Genomic DNA, 20,705 nt, shown 5'->3' with positions numbered 1-20,705 from the left:
ACTGGGCCAGACACTCTTAAATATCACCTGGGCCAGACACTCTTAAATATCACCTGGGCCAGACACTCTTAAATATCACCTGGGCCAGACACTCTTAAATATCACCTGGGCCAGACACTCAAAAATATCACCTGGGCCAACTAAAGGTGTTAACCCTCCACATCTATCAAGACAACTGGAGCACTGGGCCAGACACTCTTAAATATCACCTGGGCCAGACACTCTTAAATATCACCTGGGCCAGACACTCTTAAATATCACCTAGGCCAGACACTCTTAAATATCACCTGGGCCAGACACTCTTAAATATCACCTGGGCCAGACACTCTTAAATATCACTTGGGCCAGACACTCTTAAATATCACCTGGGCCAGACACTCTTAAATATCACCTGGGCCAGACACTCTTAAATATCACCTGGGCCAGCCACTCTTAAATATCACCTGGGCCAGACACTCTTAAATATCACCTGGGCCAGACACTCTTAAATATCACCTGGGCCAGACACTCTTAAATATCACCTGGGCCAACTAACGGTGTTCACCCTCCACATCTATCAAGACAACTGGAGCACTGGGCCAGACACTCTTAAATATCACCTGGGGCCAGACACTCTTAAATATCACCTGGGCCAGACACTCTTAAATATCACCTGGGCCAGACACTCTTAAATATCACCTGGGCCAGACACTCTTAAATATCACCTGGGCCAGACACTCTTAAATATCACCTGGGCCAGACACTGTTAAATATCACCTGGGCCAGACACTCTTAAATATCACCTGGGCCAGACACTCTTAAATATCACCTGGGCCAACTAACGGTGTTCACCCTCCACATCTATCAAGACAACTGGAGCACTGGGCCAGACACTCTTAAATATCACCTGGGCAAGACATTCTTAAATATCACCTGGGCCTGCCACTCTTAAATATCACCTGGGCCAGCCACTCTTAAATATCACCTGGGCCAGACACTCTTAAATATCACCTGGGCCAGACACTCTTAAATATCACCTGGGCCAGACACTCTTAAATATCACCTGGGCCAACTAACGGTGTTCACCCTCCACATCTATCAAGACAACTGGAGCACTGGGCCAGACACTCTTAAATATCACCTGGGCCAGACACTCTTAAATATCACCTGGGCCAGACACTCTTAAATATCACCTGGGCCAGACACTCTTAAATATCACCTGGGCCAGACACTCTTAAATATCACCTGGGCCAGACACTCAAAAATATCACCTGGGCCAACTGACGGTGTTAACCCTCCACATCTATCAAGACAACTGGAGCACTGGGCCAGACACTCTTAAATATCACCTAGGCCAGACACTCTTAAATATCACCTGGGCCAGACACTCTTAAATATCACCTGGGCCAGACACTCTTAAATATCACCTGGGCCAGACACTCTTAAATATCACCTGGGCCAGACACTCTTAAATATCACCTGGGCCAACTAACGGTGTTCACCCTCCACATCTATCAAGACAACTGGAGCACTGGGCCAGACACTCTTAAATATCACCTGGGCCAGACACTCTTAAATATCACCTGGGCCAGACACTCTTAAATATCACCTGGGCCAGACACTCTTAAATATCACCTGGGCCAGACACTCTTAAATATCACCTGGGCCAGACACTCAAAAATATCACCTGGGCCAACTAAAGGTGTTAACCCTCCACATCTATCAAGACAACTGGAGCACTGGGCCAGACACTCTTAAATATCACCTGGGCCAGACACTCTTAAATATCACCTGGGCCAGACACTCTTAAATATCACCTGGGCCAGACACTCTTAAATATCACCTGGGCCAGACACTCTTAAATATCACCTGGGCCAGACACTCTTAAATATCACCTGGGCCAGACACTCTTAAATATCACCTGGGCCAGACACTCTTAAATATCACCTGGGCCAACTAACGGTGTTCACCCTCCACATCTATCAAGACAACTGGAGCACTGGGCCAGACACTCTTAAATATCACCTGGGCCAGACACTCTTAAATATCACCTGGGCCAGACACTCTTAAATATCACCTGGGCCAGACACTCTTAAATATCACCTGGGCCAGACACTCAAAAATATCACCTGGGCCAACTAAAGGTGTTAACCCTCCACATCTATCAAGACAACTGGAGCACTGGGCCAGACACTCTTAAATATCACCTGGGCCAGACACTCTTAAATATCACCTGGGCCAGACACTCTTAAATATCACCTGGGCCAGACACTCTTAAATATCACCTGGGCCAGACACTCTTAAATATCACCTGGGCCAGACACTCTTAAATATCACTTGGGCCAGACACTCTTAAATATCACTTGGGCCATATATCACCTGGGCCAGACACTCTTAAATATCACCTGGGCCAGACACTCTTAAATATCACCTGGGCCAGACACTCTTAAATATCACTTGGGCCAGACACTCTTAAATATCACCTGGGCCAGACACTCTTAAATATCACCTGGGCCAGACACTCAAAAATATCACCTGGGCCAACTAAAGGTGTTAACCCTCCACATCTATCAAGACAACTGGAGCACTGGGCCAGACACTCTTAAATATCACCTAGGCCAGACACTCTTAAATATCACCTGGGCCAGACACTCTTAAATATCACCTGGGCCAGACACTCTTAAATATCACCTGGGCCAGACACTCTTAAATATCACCTGGACCAGACACTCTTAAATATCACCTGGGCCAGACACTCTTAAATATCACCTGGGCCAACATAGGTGAAACATCTTCCCACTAACGAGATGGCAAACCATCATAGGTATAACACACACTGACTAACGAGGTGACACAAATCGGTGTGCCCCACGTGCTAACGTCCAACCTCAAAATATGAATGGATAGGGGCCTCCCGGGTGGCGCAGTGGTTAAGGGCGCTGTGCCATCAGAGTCCCTGGGCACCAGCTGTGCCATCAGAGTCCCTGGGTTCGCGCCCAGGCTCTGTCGTAACCGGCCGCGACCGGGAGGTCCGTGGGGCGATGCACAATTGGCCTAGCGTCGCCCGGGTTAGGGAGGGCTTGGTCGGTAGGGGTGTCCTTGTCTCATCGCGCACCAGCGATACAATGTTCTTAAATATTGTTAATTTCATATTTAGTTAAGAAATCATTATTTTGAGTATCTGTTCATTTTTTGGTGCACAATTTGGCTAAAAAAAATTATGTTTTTCATTCATTGAACATTTGATCCGGGACCGTTGCTTGTCTGTGAATCTGTAACATTTGATCTGGGACCGATGCTTGTCTGTGAATCTGTAACATTTGATCCGGGACCGATGCTTGTCTGTGAATCTGTAACATTTGATCCGGGAGCGATGCTTGTCTGTGAATCTGTAACATTTGATCTGGGACCGTTGCTTGTCTGTGAATCTGTAACATTTGATCTGGGACCGTTGCTTGTCTGTGAATCTGTAACATTTGATCCGGGAGCGATGCTTGTCTGTGAATCTGTAACATTTGATCCGGGACCGATGCTTGTCTGTGAATCTGTAACATTTGATCCGGGACCGATGCTTGTCTGTGAATCTGTAACATTTGATCCGGGACCGATGCTTGTCTGTGAATCTGTAACATTTGATCCGGGAGCGATGCTTGTCTGTGAATCTGTAACATTTGATCCGGGACCGATGCTTGTCTGTGAATCTGTAACATTTGATCCGGGTGCGATGTGTATCAGTGAATCTGTAACATTTGATCTGGGACCGATGCTTGTCAGTGAATCTGTAACATTTGATCTGGGACCGTTGCTTGTCTGTGAATCTGTAACATTTGATCCGGGAGCGATGCTTGTCTGTGAATCTGTAACATTTGATCCGGGAGCGATGCTTGTCTGTGAATCTGTAACATTTGATCCGGGACCGATGCTTGTCTGTGAATCTGTAACATTTGATCCGGGAGCGATGCTTGTCTGTGAATCTGTAACATTTGATCTGGGAGCGATGCTTGTCTGTGAATCTGTAACATTTGATCCGGGAGCGATGCTTGTCTGTGAATCTGTAACATTTGATCCGGGAGCGATGCTTGTCTGTGAATCTGTAACATTTGATCCGGGAGCGATGTGTATCAGTGAATCTGTAACATTTGATCCGGGAGCGATGCTTGTCTGTGAATCTGTAACATTTGATCCGGGAGCGATGCTTGTCTGTGAATCTGTAACATTTGATCCGGGAGCGATGCTTGTCTGTGAATCTGTAACATTTGATCCGGGAGCGATGTGTATCAGTGAATCTGTAACATTTGATCCGGGAGCGATGCTTGGCTGTGAATCTGTAACATTTGATCCGGGAGCGATGCTTGTCCTTGAATCTGTAACATTTGATCCGGGAGCGATGCTTGTCTGTGAATCTATAACATTTGATCCGGGAGCGATGCTTGTCTGTGAATCTGTAACATTTGATCCGGGGGCGATGTGTATCAGTGAATCAAACATCATTTGTCTCTACCATGTAACACTAATTAGTCCTGTTACTAGACGGTTAGTGAACCATCTGCATAGACTGTTAGTGAACCATCTGCATAGACTGTTAGTGAAACATCTGCATAGACTGTTAGTGAACCATCTACATAGACTGTTAGTGAAACATCTGCATAGACTGTTAGTGATACATCTGCATAGACTGTTAGTGAAACATCTACATAGACTGTTAGTGAAACATCTGCATAGACTGTTAGTGAACCATCTGCATAGACTGTTAGTGAACCATCTGCATAGACTGTTAGTGAAACATCTGCATAGACTGTTAGTGAACCATCTACATAGACTGTTAGTGAAACATCTGCATAGACTGTTAGTGAACCATCTACATAGACTGTTAGTGAAACATCTGCATAGACTGTTAGTGATACATCTGCATAGACTGTTAGTGATACATCTGCATAGACTGTTAGTGAACCATCTGCATAGACTGTTAGTGAACCATCTGCATAGACTGTTAGTGAACCATCTGCATAGACTGTTAGTGAACCATCTGCATAGACTGTTAGTGAACCATCTGCATAGACTGTTAGTGAACCATCTGCATAGACTGTTAGTGAACCATCTACATAGACTGTTAGTGAACCATCTACATAGACTGTTAGTGAAACATCTACATAGACTGTTAGTGTATACCAGGTGTACCACGGCAACTTGGGACACCCTGGTTAAAGAAATGTTAAATAAAAGCTTTTTTTAAATCTATCTGTTTTCATGTTGATCTTTCGTTGTGTTCTAGGTGCTGGATAAGTACAACCCTCCAGACCACTTCCTACCAGAGTCCTACACCTGTTTCTTTCTCCTCAAGCTGCCCAGGTATTCCTGTAAGCAGGTGCTGGAGGAGAAGCTGAAATATGCCATCCACTTCTGTAAGAGTATTGATACAGACGACTACGCTCGAATCGCTCTGACCGGAGAACCCGCCGCGGACAACAGCTCTGAAGACTCGGACAATGAGGACGCAGACTCCTTCGCCTCCGACTCCACGCAGGACTACCTGACAGGCCACTGACCTCTGACCCCTGATCCAGCTTCTCTGACTCCACGCAGGACTACCCAACAGGCCACTGACCCCTGACCTCTAACTCCTAAACAGCTTCTCCGACTCCACGCAGGACTACCTGACAGGCCACTGACCCCTGACCTCTAACCCCTGATCCAGATTCTCTGACTCCACGCAGGACTACCTGACAGGCCACTGATCTCTGATCCAGCTTCTCTGACTCCACTCTGGACTACCTAACAGGCCACTGACCCTTAAAACCCCTGACCTATGACCCCTGACTCCAGGAGCCTAAGGGTGAGCAGGAAGGGCCCATATTAAAAGCTCAGCTGTAATGACTAAAATGAAAGTTGTGTCTGTGTTAGTTAATCACCTATGAATACATCATTACATACCTGCATTCTACTAAAAATATATAATGTTCAATGTGCTTTAAGAGAAGAAGAGACGGACAGACAGTGGAATCCCAAATGGCACCCTAATCCCTATCTAGCAGCTCCCGGGTCCAGTACACTACATAGAGAATAGGTTACCATTTGGGAGACACAGGAAGTGAGAGTTGAGATGCTGCACATGTAAATGTTGTTGTGTATCTGAAGTGGTGTACGTTACAGCTGTGGGTGTTACAGAGAACAGGGTGTTTCATCTATAGAACAGCCCCCATTCAAATCAATGATGGCGTAATGGCTGGGCTGACTGGCGGTCCTGTCTATAGATTCTATATCTACGGTCCCAGCACTGTGCTACAACTGTGACTACTTACAGAACCTGTCTGTCCCTAGTTTGTTGTACAGTAAAACCATGTGACAAAATGAGTAGTATTATTTAGTTATTGTTTTGGGTAACAGTAGAGTTTCTTTATAAGAACATTTTTAACAAAACAATTGTTTTACAGTTGACGTTGTGTCAATCAGAAGAGAAGAGAGCCAAGTGAAGGGTGACTTTTTAAAGTGCGTTCCAAATGGCACAACATTCACTAAATAGTGCACTACTATACCATAGGGCACTGGTCAAATGTAGTGCACTACTATACCATAGGGCACTGGTCAAATGTAGTGCACTACTATAATATAGGGCACTGGTCAAATGTAGTGCACTACTATACCATAGGGCACTGGTCAAATGTAGTGCACTACTATACCATAGGGCACTGGTCAAATGTAGTGCACTACTATACCATAGGGCACTGGTCAAATGTAGTGCACTACTATACCATAGGGCACTAGTCAAATGTAGTGCACTAATATACCATAGGGCACTGGTCAAATGTAGTGCACTAATATACCATAGGGCTGCCATTTTACGCATCTTTGAATGTGTCCTGTCTCCCTACCCCTCCATGTCCCCCTACCCCTCCTGACTGTGTCCTGTCTCCCCTACCCCTCCTGACTGTGTCCCGTCTCCCCTACCCCTCCTGACTGTGTCCTGTCTCCCTACCCCTCCATGTCCCCCTACCCCTCCTGACTGTGTCCTGTCTCCCTACCCCTCTTGACTGTGTCCTGTCTCCCTACCCCTCCTGACGGTGTCCTGTCTCCCTACCCCTCTTGACTGTGTCCTGTCTCCCTACCCCTCTTGACTGTGTCCTGTCTCCCTACCCCTCCATGTCCCCCTACCCCTCCTGACTGTGTCCTGTCTCCCTACCCCTCTTGACTGTGTCCTGTCTCCCTACCCCTCTTGACTGTGTCCTGTCTCCCTACCCCTCCATGTCTCCCTACCCCTCTTGACTGTGTCCTGTCTCCCCTTCCCCTCCTGACGGTGTCCTGTCTCCCCTACCCCTCCTGACGGTGTCCTGTCTCCCCTACCCCTCCTGACGGTGTCCTGTCTCCCTACCCCTCCGTGTCCCCCTACCCCTCCTGACTGTGTCCTGTCTCCCCTACCCCTCCTGACTGTGTCCTGTCTCCCCTACCCCTCCTGACTGTGTCCTGTCTCCCCTACCCCTCCTGATTGTGTCCTGTCTCCGCTACCCCTCCTGACTGTGTCCTGTCTCCCCTACCCCTCCTGACGGTGTCCTGTCTCCCCTACCCCTCCTGACGTGTCCTGTCTCCCCTACCCCTCCTGACAGTGTCCTGTCTCCCCTACCCCTCCTGACTGTGTCCTGTCTCCCTACCCCTCCGTGTCCCCCTACTCCTCCTGACTGTGTCCTGTCTCCCTACCCCTCCCCTGACACCATGTGTAGACAGTGGTCCTTCCTCTGGAATGTATATAGTGCCATGTACTTATGAAAAAGGTCTCATTCCCACATAATAAATGTTAATAAATGATGTTAATACATTTAAATGAAAACAACTGAAGCCTGGAGTTTGTGTTATTTCTGACACGGCAGGGATGGATCCAGGAGAAGTCCACAATGTGACACAATGGACAGGCAGTTGTGGAAGTCCCAGCCTTTGTCCCAAATAATACCTTATTCCCTATGTAGTGCACTACTTTTGGCCAGGGCCAGTATGGTGCTGGTCCAAAGCAGTGCACTACATAGTGAATAGGGTGTCATTTGGTATGCCGACCCACTCTTCATCCTGGTCTAAAGGAACTCATTTGGAAGGGTTTTGGACTGTACCTTCAGTTCCTCTGGTAAAAATCCAGCTGTTGAGTTTTCTGAATCAAATCAAATGTTATTAGTCACATGCACCAAATACCACAGCTGTAGACCTTACAGTGAATACCACAGCTGTAGACCTTAGTGAATACCACAGCTGTAGACCTTAGTGAATACCACAGCTGTAGACCTTAGTGAATACCACAGCTGTAGACCTTAGTGAATACCACAGCTGTATACCTTAGTGAATACCACAGCTGTATACCTTAGTGAATACCACAGCTGTAGACCTTAGTGAATACCACAGCTGTAGACCTTACAGTGAATACCACAGCTGTAGACCTTACAGTGAACACAACAGCTGTAGACCTTACAGTGAATACCACAGCTGTAGACCTTAGTGAATACCACAGCTGTAGACCTTACAGTGAATACCACAGCTGTAGACCTTACAGTGAATACAACAGCTGTAGACCTTACAGTGAATACAACAGCTGTAGACCTTACAGTGAATACCACAGCTGTAGACCTTACAGTGAATACAACAGCTGTAGACCTTACAGTGAATACCACAGCTGTAGACCTTACAATGAATACAACAGCTGTAGACCTTACAGTGAATACCACAGCTGTAGACCTTACAGTGAATACAACAGCTGTAGACCTTACAGTGAATACAACAGCTGTAGACCTTACAGTGAATACCACAGCTGTAGACCTTACAGTGAATACAACAGCTGTAGACCTTACAGTGAATACCACAGCTGTAGACCTTAGTGAAAACCACAGCTGTAGACCTTACAGTGAATACCACAGCTGTAGACCTTACAGTGAATACCACAGCTGTAGACCTTACAGTGAATACCACAGCTGTAGACCTTACAGTGAATACCACAGCTGTAGACCTTAGTGAATACCACAGCTGTAGACCTTACAGTAAATACCACAGCTGTAGACCTTACAGTGAATACAACAGCTGTAGACCTTACAGTGAATACCACAGCTGTAGACCTTACAGTGAATACCACAGCTGTAGACCTTACAGTGAATACCACAGCTGTAGACCTTACAGTGAATACCACAGCTGTAGACCTTAGTGAATACCACAGCTGTAGACCTTAGTGAATACCACAGCTGTAGACCTTACAGTGAATACCACAGCTGTAGACCTTACAGTGAATACAACAGCTGTAGACCTTACAGTGAATACCACAGCTGTAGACCTTAGTGAATACCACAGCTGTAGACCTTACAGTGAATACCACAGCTGTAGACCTTAGTGAATACCACAGCTGTAGACCTTAGTGAATACAACAGCTGGAAGGAAGAAAAATAAAAAAATACAATTGATTCCATTCCCCCAGAACCCCCCAACGCACCAACAACCAAGAGAATGAACCCCCACCCCCCAGAACCCCCCAACGCACCAACAACCAAGATAATGAACCCCCACCCCCCAGAACCCCCCAACGCACCAACAACCAAGAGAATGAACCCCCACCCCCCAGAACCCCCCAACGCACCAACAACCAAGAGAATGAACCCCCACCCCCCAGAACCCCCCAACGCACCAACAACCAAGAGAATGAACCCCCACCCCCCAGAACCCCCCAATGCACCAACAACCAAGAGAATGAACCCCCACCCCCCAGAACCCCCCAACGCACCAACAACCAAGAGAATGAACCCCCACCCCCCAGAACCCCCCAACGCACCAACAACCAAGAGAATGAACCCCCACTCCCCAGAACCCCCCAACGCACCAACAACCAAGAGAATGAACCCCCACCCCCAAAAACCCCCCAACGCACCAACAACCAAGAGAATGAACCCCCACCCCCCAGAACCCCCCAATGCACCAACAACCAAGAGAATGAACCCCCACCCCCAAGAACCCCCCAATACACCAACAACCAAGAGAATGAACCCCCACTCCCCAGAACCCCCCAACGCACCAACAACCAAGAGAATGAACCTTTCCCCAGAACCCCCCAACGCACCAACAACCAAGAGAATGAACCCCCACCCCCAAGAACCCCCCAACGCACCAACAGCCAAGAGAATGAACCCCCACCCCCCAGAACCCCCCAATGCACCAACAACCAAGAGATTTGAACTAAAGAGACCAAAGGAAAAGACAGAAGAAAACAGAAAATAATAAAACAAAATAATACATTTAAAACAAAGGACATCAAGGACAACTGAAATCATAACAGCAATGCCAACTGTATATGTTTGTGTGCATGTCTGGCACTATTACATGTATGTGTGTGTTCTTGTATGTGTTTATTTGAATGAGAGTGTGTGTGTATATGCATGTGTACAGTGGGGCAAAAAAGTATTTAGTCAGCCACCAATTGTGCAAGTTCTCCCACTTAAAAAGATGAGAGGCCTGTAATTTTCACCATAGGTACACTTCATCTATGACAGACAAAATGAGAAAAAAACATCCAGAAAATCACATTGTAGGATTTTTAATGAATTTATTTGCAAATTATGGTGCCTGGTATAGAGGTCCTGGATGGCAGGAAGCTTGACCCCAGTGATGTACTGGGCCGTTCACACTACCCTCTGTAGCGCCTTGCGGTCGGAGGGTGAGCAGTTGCCATACCAGGCAGTGATGCAACCGGTCAGGATGCTCTCGATGGTGCAGCTGTAGAACCTTTTTTAGGATCTGAGGACCCATGCCAAATCTTTTGAGTCTCCTGAGGGGGAATAGGTTTTGTTGTGCCCGCTTCACGACTGTCTAGGTGTGCGCTGAGCTGTAGTCAATGAATAGCATTCTCACATAGGTGTTCCTTTTGTCCAGGTGGGAAAGGGCAGTGTGGGGTGCAATAGAGATTGCATCATCTGTGGATCTGTTGGGCAGTATGCAAATTGGAGTGGGTCAAGGGTTTCAGGTCAGACATTAATTGGACCATGTTCTGCTCTTTCATCATCAGACTGTAAATCTGCTTTTGTCTTTTTCTGATGAAAAGAGCTTAAAGTATTTTGATAGAGTATAATATAATGATAATACTGCTGGTCACGGTGTTGTAATGGCAGACTGACATTATGGCACCTTATTCCCTGTATAGTACACTACTGCTACTACTATAGTACACTACTGCTACTGCTACTACTATAGTGCACTAGTGCTACTGCTAGTACTATAGTACACTACTGCTACTACTATAGTGCACTACTGCTACTACTATAGTACACTACTGCTACTCCTATAGTACACTACTGCTACTACTATAGTACACTACTGCTACTGCTACTACTATAGTGCACTACTGCTACTACTGTAGTACACTTCTGCTACTGCTACTACTATAGTACACTACTGCTACTGCTACTACTATAGTGCACTACTGCTACTACTATAGTACACTACTGCTACTGCTACTTCTATAGTACACTACTGCTACTGCTACTACTATAGTGCACTATTGCTACTGCTACTTCTATAGTACACTACTGCTACTGCTACTACTATAGTACACTACTGCTACTCCTATAGTACACTACTGCTACTACTATAGTACACTACTGCTATTGCTACTACTATTGTACACTACTGCTACTCCTATAGTACACTACTGCTACTGCTACTACTATAGTACACTACTGCTACTGCTACTCCTATAGTACACTACTGCTACTGCTACTACTATTGTACACTACTGCTACTCCTATAGTACACTACTGCTACTGCTACTACTATAGTACACTACTGCTACTGCTACTCCTATAGTACACTACTGCTACTGCTACTACTATAGTACACTACTGCTACTGCTACTACTATAGTACACTACTGCTACTACTATAGTACACTACTGCTACTGCTACTACTATAGTACACTACTGCTACTACTATAGTACACTACTGCTACTGCTACTACTATAGTACACTACTGCTACTACTATAGTACACTACTGCTACTGCTACTACTATAGTACACTACTGCTACTACTGTAGTACACTACTGCTACTGCTACTACTATAGTGCACTACTGCTACTGCTACTACTATAGTACACTACTGCTACTACTATAATACATTACTGCTACTACTATAGTACACTACTGCTACTACTATAGTACACTACTGCTACTACTATAGTACAATACTGCTACTACTATAGTACACTACTGCTACTGCTACTACAATAGTGCGCTACTGCTACTTCTATAGTACACTACTGCTACTGCTACTACTATAGTACACTACTGCTACTCCTATAGTACACTACTGCTACTGCTACTACTATAGTACACTACTGCTACTCCTATAGTACACTACTGCTACTGCTACTACTATAGTACACTACTGCTACTGCTACTACTATAGTACACTACTGCTACTACTATAGTACACTACTGCTACTGCTACTACTATAGTACACTATTGCTACTACTATAGTACACTACTGCTACTACTATAGTACACTACTGCTACTGCTACTACTATAGTACACTACTGCTACTGCTACTACCATAGTGCACTACTGCTACTGCTACTACTATAATACACTACTGCTACTACTATAGTACACTACTGCTACTACTATAGTACACTACTGCTACTACTATAGTACACTACTGCTACTACTATAGTACACTACTGCTACTACTATAGTACACTACTGCTACTACTATAGTGCACTACTGCTACTGCTACTACTATAGTGCACTACTGCTACTACTATAGTGCACTACTGCTACTGCTACTCCTATAGTACACTACTGCTACTGCTACTACTATAGTGCACTACTGCTACTACTATAGTGCACTACTGCTACTGCTACTACTATAGTACACTACTGCTACTGCTACTACTATAGTACACTACTGCTACTCCTATAGTACACTACTGCTACTGCTACTACTATAGTACACTACTGCTACTGCTACTACTATAGTACACTACTGCTACTACTATAGTACACTACTGCTACTGCTACTACTATAGTACACTATTGCTACTACTATAGTACACTACTGCTACTACTATAGTACACTACTGCTACTGCTACTACTATAGTACACTACTGCTACTGCTACTACCATAGTGCACTACTGCTACTGCTACTACTATAATACACTACTGCTACTACTATAGTACACTACTGCTACTACTATAGTACACTACTGCTACTACTATAGTACACTACTGCTACTACTATAGTACACTACTGCTACTACTATAGTACACTACTGCTACTACTATAGTGCACTACTGCTACTACTATAGTGCACTACTGCTACTGCTACTACTATAGTACACTACTGCTACTGCTATAGTGCACTACTGCTACTACTATAGTACACTACTGCTACTACTATAGTGCACTACTGCTACTGCTACTACTATAGTGCACTACTGCTACTGCTACTACTATAGTGCACTACTGCTACTGCTACTACTATAGTACACTACTGCTACTGCTACTACTATAGTACACTACTGCTACTCCTATAGTACACTACTGCTACTGCTACTACTATAGTACACTACTGCTACTCCTATAGTACACTACTGCTACTGCTACTACTATAGTACACTACTGCTACTGCTACTACTATAGTACACTACTGCTACTACTATAGTACACTACTGCTACTGCTACTACTATAGTACACTATTGCTACTACTATAGTACACTACTGCTACTACTATAGTACACTACTGCTACTGCTACTACTATAGTACACTACTGCTACTGCTACTACCATAGTGCACTACTGCTACTGCTACTACTATAATACACTACTGCTACTACTATAGTACACTACTGCTACTACTATAGTACACTACTGCTACTACTATAGTACACTACTGCTACTACTATAGTACACTACTGCTACTACTATAGTACACTACTGCTACTACTATAGTACACTACTGCTACTACTATAGTACACTACTGCTACTGCTACTACTATAGTACACTACTGCTACTACTATAGTACACTACTGCTACTGCTACTACTATAGTGCACTACTGCTACTACTATAGTGCACTACTGCTACTGCTACTACTATAGTACACTACTGCTACTGCTACTACTATAGTACACTACTGCTACTACTATAGTGCACTACTGCTACTACTATAGTACACTACTGCTACTGCTACTACTATAGTACACTACTGCTACTACTATAGTACACTACTGCTACTGCTACTACTATAGTACACTACTGCTACTACTATAATACACTACTGCTACTACTATAGTACACTACTGCTACTTCTGTAGTGCACTACTGCTACTACTATAGTACACTACTGCTACTACTATAGTGCACTACTGCTACTACTATAGTACACTACTGCTACTACTATAGTGCACTACTGCTACTGCTACTACTATAGTACACTACTGCTACTACTATAGTACACTACTGCTACTGCTACTACTATAGTACACTACTGCTACTCCTATAGTGCACTACTGCTACTACTATAGTACACTACTGCTACTACTATAGTACACTACTGCTACTGCTACTACTATAGTACACTACTGCTACTCCTATAGTGCACTACTGCTACTCCTATAGTGCACTACTGCTACTGCTACTACTATAGTGCACTACTGCTACTACTATAGTGCACTACTGCTACTGCTACTACTATAGTACACTACTGCTACTACTATAGTGCACTACTGCTACTACTATAGTGCACTACTGCTACTGCTACTACTATAGTACACTACTGCTACTGCTACTACTATAGTGCACTACTGCTACTGCTACTACTATAGTACACTACTGCTACTACTATAGTGCACTACTGCTACTGCTACTACTATAGTACACTACTGCTACTACTACTACTATAGTACACTACTGCTACTGCTACTTCTGTAGTGCACTACTGCTACTACTATAGTACACTACTGCTACTGCTACTACTATAGTGCACTACTGCTACTACTATAGTGCACTACTGCTACTGCTACTACTATAGTACACTACTGCTACTGCTACTTCTGTAGTGCACTATATAGGGAATTGGGTACCATTTAACACGTTCCCATACACTGCTCTCTCTCTGATATTCGACACGTTCCCATACACTGCTCTCTCTCTGATATTCGACACGCTCCCTTACACTGCTCTCTCTCTGTAGTTCTTGTTGGAGTCCAGTGCCCCCAAGGCTGTAGTGTAATTAATGAAACGCCTCAGAATTACCTCAGTGGTGCTCAGTCTATCGCCAGCCTCAGCTTGCCACCCGCTAAGGCCCTCTAAGATCTCTGGTCTTAGTTCTTTACCTTCCCACGATGCTTCATTCTTCTCTGTCTACCCACCTTTAATAAGCTGCTGTAGATCAGAGGTCATTCCCCAGCCCCCCCCCCCCCTCTACCTCACCCTCAGTGATGTGAAATCATCCACAGTTCTGTGTACGGCCGTGTCCAAAAATATACACTATGCCCTATATAGTGCACTACCAGGGCCTGGGTCAAAAGTAGTGCACTATTTAGGGAATAGCTTACCGTTTGGGACGCACAGGAGTTGAAAGGATTCCACTTAGCTGAGCAGGAGAGAGAGAGACTTTCTGAGTTCACCGAGAGACACATTATACTTGGGAGCCAGTCAGGTGCTGCTCTCATGCAGACCAGTCCTGGCTACAGTCCTGGCTATAGTCCTGGTTACAGGCTGGCTATAGTCCTGGCTACAGTCCTGGCTATAGTCCTGGTTACAGGCTGGCTATAGTCCTGGCTACAGTCCTGGTTACAGGCTGGCTACAGTCCTGGCTATAGTCCTGGCTATAGTCATGGCTACAGTCCTGGCTATAGTCCGGGCTACAGTCCTGGCTATAGTTCTGGTTACAGGCTGGCTATAGTCCTGGCTACAGTCCTGGTTACAGGCTGGCTACAGTCCTGGCTATAGTCCTGGCTATAGTCATGGCTACAGTCCTGGCTATAGTCCGGGCTACAGTCCTGGCTATAGTTAGTCATGGCTACAGTCCTGGCTATAGTCCTGGCTACAGTCCTGGCTACAGTCCTGGCTATAGTCCTGGCTATAGTGCTGGCTATAGTGCTGGCTATAGTCCTGGCTACAGTCCTGGCTATAGTCCTGGCTACAGTTCTGGCTACAGTTCTGGCTATAGTGCTGGCTATAGTGCTGGCTATAGTGCTGGCTATAGTCCTGGCTACAGTGCTGGCTACAGTGCTGGCTACAGTGCTGGCTATAGTCCTGGCTATAGTCCTGGCTATAGTCCTGGCTACAGTCCTGGCTATAGTGCTGGTTACAGTCAGATATACAGTACGTAGGGTACACCAGATATACAGTACGTAGGGTACATCAGATATACAGTACGTAGGGTACATCAGATATACAGTACGTAGGGTACATCAACAGATATACAGTATGTAGGGTACATCAGATATACAGTACGTAGGGTACATCACCAGATATACAGTACATAGGGTACATCAGATATACAGTACGTAGGGTACACCAGATATACAGTACGTAGGGTACATCACCAGATATACAGTACGTAGGGTACATCAGATATACAGTACGTAGGGTACATCAGATATACAGTATGTAGGCTACATCAGATATACAGTACGTAGGGTACATCACCAGATATACAGTATATAGGGTACATCACCAGATATACAGTACGTAGGGTACATCACCAGATATACAGTATGTAGGGTACATCAGATATACAGTACATAGGGTACATCAGATATACAGTACATAGGGTACATCAGATATACAGTACATAGGGTACATCAGATATACAGTACATAGGGTACATCAGATATACAGTACGTAGGGTACATCACCAGATATACAGTACGTAGGGTACATCACCAGATATACAGTACGTAGGGTACATCACCAGATATACAGTACGTAGGGTACATCAGATATACAGTATGTAGGGTACATCAGATATACAGTATGTATGGTACATCAGATATACAGTACATAGGGTACATCACCAGATATACAGTATGTAGGGTACATCATCAGATGTACAGTACGTAGGGTACATCATCAGATATACAGTACGTAGGGTACATCAGATATACAGTACGTAGGGTACATCAGATATACAGTACGTAGGGTACATCAGATATACAGTATGTAGGGTACATCAGATATACAGTATGTAGGGTACATCAGATATACAGTACGTAGGGTACATCATCCTGGAACGCTTTGCCTACCACACAGGAAAATAACCTCACTCAAAGTCAACAAAACAAAGGAGATGATCGTGGACATCAGGAAACAGCAGAGGGAGCAACCCATGATCCACATCGATGGGACAGCAGTGAAGGTGGAAAGTTTGAAGTTCCTCAGCATACACATCACTGACACACTGAAATGGTCCACCCACACAGACAGTGTGGTGAAGAAGGTGCAACAGTGCCTCTTCAACCTCAGGAGGCTGAAGAAATGTGTCTTGTCACCAAAAGCACTCACAAACTACAACAGATGCACAATCGAGAGCATCCTGTCGGGCTGTATCACCGCCTGGTACGGCAACTGCTCCGCCTACAACCGTAAGGCTCTCCAGAGGGTAGTGAGGTCTGCACAACGCATCACCGGGGGCAAACTACCTGCCCTCCAGGACACCTACACCACCCGATGTCACAGGAAGGCCATAAAGATCATCAAGGACATCAACCACCCGAGCCACTGCCTGTTCACCCCGCTATCATCCAGAAGGCGAGGTCAGTACAGGTGCATCAAAGCTGGGACCGAGAGACTGAAAAACATCTTCTATCTCAAGGCCATCAGACTGTTAAACAGCCACCACTAACATTGAGTGGCTGCTGCCAACATATTGACTCAACTCCAGACACTTTAATAATGGAAAATTGATGTAAAAAATGTATCACCAGCAACTTTAAACAATGCTACTTAATATAATGTTTACACACCCTACATTACTCATCTCATATGTATATACTGTACTCTATACCATCTACTGCATCTTTATGTAATACATGTATCACTAGCCACTTTAAACAATGCCACTTTATATAATGTTTACATACCCTACATTACTCATCTCATATGTATATACTGTACTCTATACCATCTACTGCATCTTGCCTATGCCGTTCTGTACCATCACTCATTCATATATCTTTATGTACATATTCTTTATCCCTTTACACTTGTTTGTATAAGGTAGTTGTTGTGGAATTGTTAGGTTAGATTACTCGTTGGTTATTACTGCATTGTCGGAACTAGAAGCACAAGCATTTCGCTACATTCGCATTAACATCTGCTAACCATGTTTGTGTGATTTGAATTTGATTTAATTTGAATGACTTGAAACCACACTGAACAAAATATGAACGCAACATTTAAAGTGTTTGTCCCATGTTTTATGCGCTGAAATAAAATATCCCAGAAGTGTTCCATACTTATCTCTCTCAAATGATGTCCACACATGTGTTTACATCCCTGTTAGTGAGCATTTCTGCTTTGCCCAGATAATCCATCCACCTGACAGGTGTGACATATCAAGAAGATAATCCATCCACCTGACAGGTGTGACATATCAAGAAGATAATCCATCCACCTGACAGGTGTGACATATCAAGAAGATAATCCATCCACCTGACAGGTGGGACATATCAAGAAGATAATCCATCCACCTGACAGGTGTGACATATCAAGAAGATAATCCATCCACCTGACAGGTGTGACATATCAAGAAGATAATCCATCCACCTGACAGGTGTGACATATCAAGAAGATAATCCATCCACCTGACAGGTGTGACATATCAAGAAGATAATCCATCCACCTGACAGGTGTGACATATCAAGAAGATAATCCATCCACCTGACAGGTGTGACATATCAAGAAGATAATCCATCCACCTGACAGGTGTGACATATCAATAAGATAATCCATCCACCTGACAGGTGTGACATATCAAGAAGATAATCCATCCACCTGACAGGTGTGACATATCAAGAAGATAATCCATCCACCTGACAGGTGTGACATATCAAGAAGATAATCCATCCACCTGACAGGTGTGACATATCAAGAAGATAATCCATCCACCTGACAGGTGTGACATATCAAGAAGATAATCCATCCACCTGACAGGTGTGACATATCAAGAAGATAATCCATCCACCTGACAGGTGGGACATATCAAGAAGATAATCCATCCACCTGACAGGTGTGACATATCAATAAGATAATCCATCCACCTGACAGGTGGGACATATCAAGAAGATAATCCATCCACCTGACAGGTGGGACATATCAAGAAGCTGATTCAACAGCATGGTGGTGAATAAGCCGTCTACAACGTTGTTTTTCAGAATTTAGCTTTACGTCCAACCGGCTTCTTAACTGCAGACCACATGTATGGTGTCGTGGTCGTGTGGGCGAGAGGTTTGATGTCGTCAACGTTGTGAACCGAGTGCCCCATGGTGGCGGTGGGGTTATGGTATGGGCAGGCAGAAGCTACGGACAACAAACACAATTTTATTTGATCGATGGCAATTTGAATGCGCAGAGTTACCGTGACGAGATCCTGAGGTCCATTGTCGTGCCATTCGTCCTGTGCCATCACCACATTTCAGCATTACAATGCACTGTCCCATGTCACAATGACCTGTACACCATTCCTGGAAGCTGAAAATGTCCCAGTTCTTCCATGGCCTGAATACATCAACAGACATGTCACCCATTGAGCATGTTTGGGATGCTCTGGATTGACATGTACGACAGCGTGTTCCAGTTCCTGCCAATATCCAATAACTCCACACAGCCATTGAAGAGGAGTGGGACAACATTCCAAAGGCCACAATCAACAGCCTATCAACTCTAATGAGAAGGAGATGCATGAGTCAAATTTTGGTAACAGTGTTATCAGAACCTGAGACTGAAGCTGTAGCAGTGTTATCAGAACCCTTACCAGCCCAGGACCCTTACCAGCCCTGGTTCCTTACCAGCCCAGGACCCTTACCAGCCCAGGACCCTTACCAGCCCTGGACCCTTACCAGCCCTGGTTCCTTACCAGCCCAGGACCCTTACCAGCCCAGGACCCTTACCAGCCCTGGTTCCTTACCAGCCCAGGACCCTTACCAGCCCAGGACCCTTACCAGCCCTGGACCCTTACCAGCCCAGGACCCTTACCAGCCCAGGACCCTTACCAGCCCTGGTTCCTTACCAGCCCTGGACCCTTACCAGCCCAGGACTCTTACCAGCCCAGGACCCTTACCAGCCCAGGACCCTTACCAGCCCTGGTTCCTTACCAGCCCAGGACCCTTACCAGCCCTGGACCCTTACCAGCCCTGGTTCCTTACCAGCCCAGGACCCTTACCAGCCCTGGACCCTTACCAGCCCAGGACCCTTACCAGCCCTGGTTCCTTACCAGCCCTGGTTCCTTACCAGCCCTGGACCCTTACCAGCCCTGGACCCTTACCAGCCCAGGACCCTTACCAGCCCAGGACCCTTACCAGCCCTGGACCCTTACCAGCCCAGGACCCTTACCAGCCCTGGTTCCTTACCAGCCCTGGACCCTTACCAGCCCTGGACCCTTACCAGCCCAGGACCCTTACCAGCCCAGGACCCTTACCAGCCCTGGACCCTTACCAGCCCTGGACCCTTACCAGCCCAGGACCCTTACCAGCCCTGGTTCCTTACCAGC

General features: G+C 45.4%; 1 protein-coding gene across 6 annotated transcripts in view; it reads left to right on the top strand.

Moving 5' to 3' along the window:
* The window catches only part of LOC139409593 (HECT and RLD domain containing E3 ubiquitin protein ligase 2), a 217,678-nt gene extending 209,877 nt beyond the window's left edge, over positions 1 to 7,801 (top strand). For 5 of the 6 annotated variants that reach the window (XM_071154987.1, XM_071154989.1, XM_071154985.1 and 2 more), the window contains one exon: positions 5,252 to 7,801. In XM_071154987.1, coding sequence (XP_071011088.1) covers positions 5,252 to 5,524 — 273 coding nt within the window. In that variant the 3' untranslated portion in view covers positions 5,525 to 7,801. The remainder of the gene's footprint in view (positions 1 to 5,251) is intronic. The other variant, XR_011634432.1, reaches the window with a different exon arrangement.
* Positions 7,802 to 20,705: the final 12,904 nt, after the last annotated feature.

The sequence above is a fragment of the Oncorhynchus clarkii genome, chromosome 5 (assembly GCF_045791955.1).
Source record: "Oncorhynchus clarkii lewisi isolate Uvic-CL-2024 chromosome 5, UVic_Ocla_1.0, whole genome shotgun sequence".
NCBI lineage: Eukaryota > Metazoa > Chordata > Actinopteri > Salmoniformes > Salmonidae > Oncorhynchus > Oncorhynchus clarkii.
This window is presented reverse-complemented; position numbering and strand designations above follow the sequence as displayed.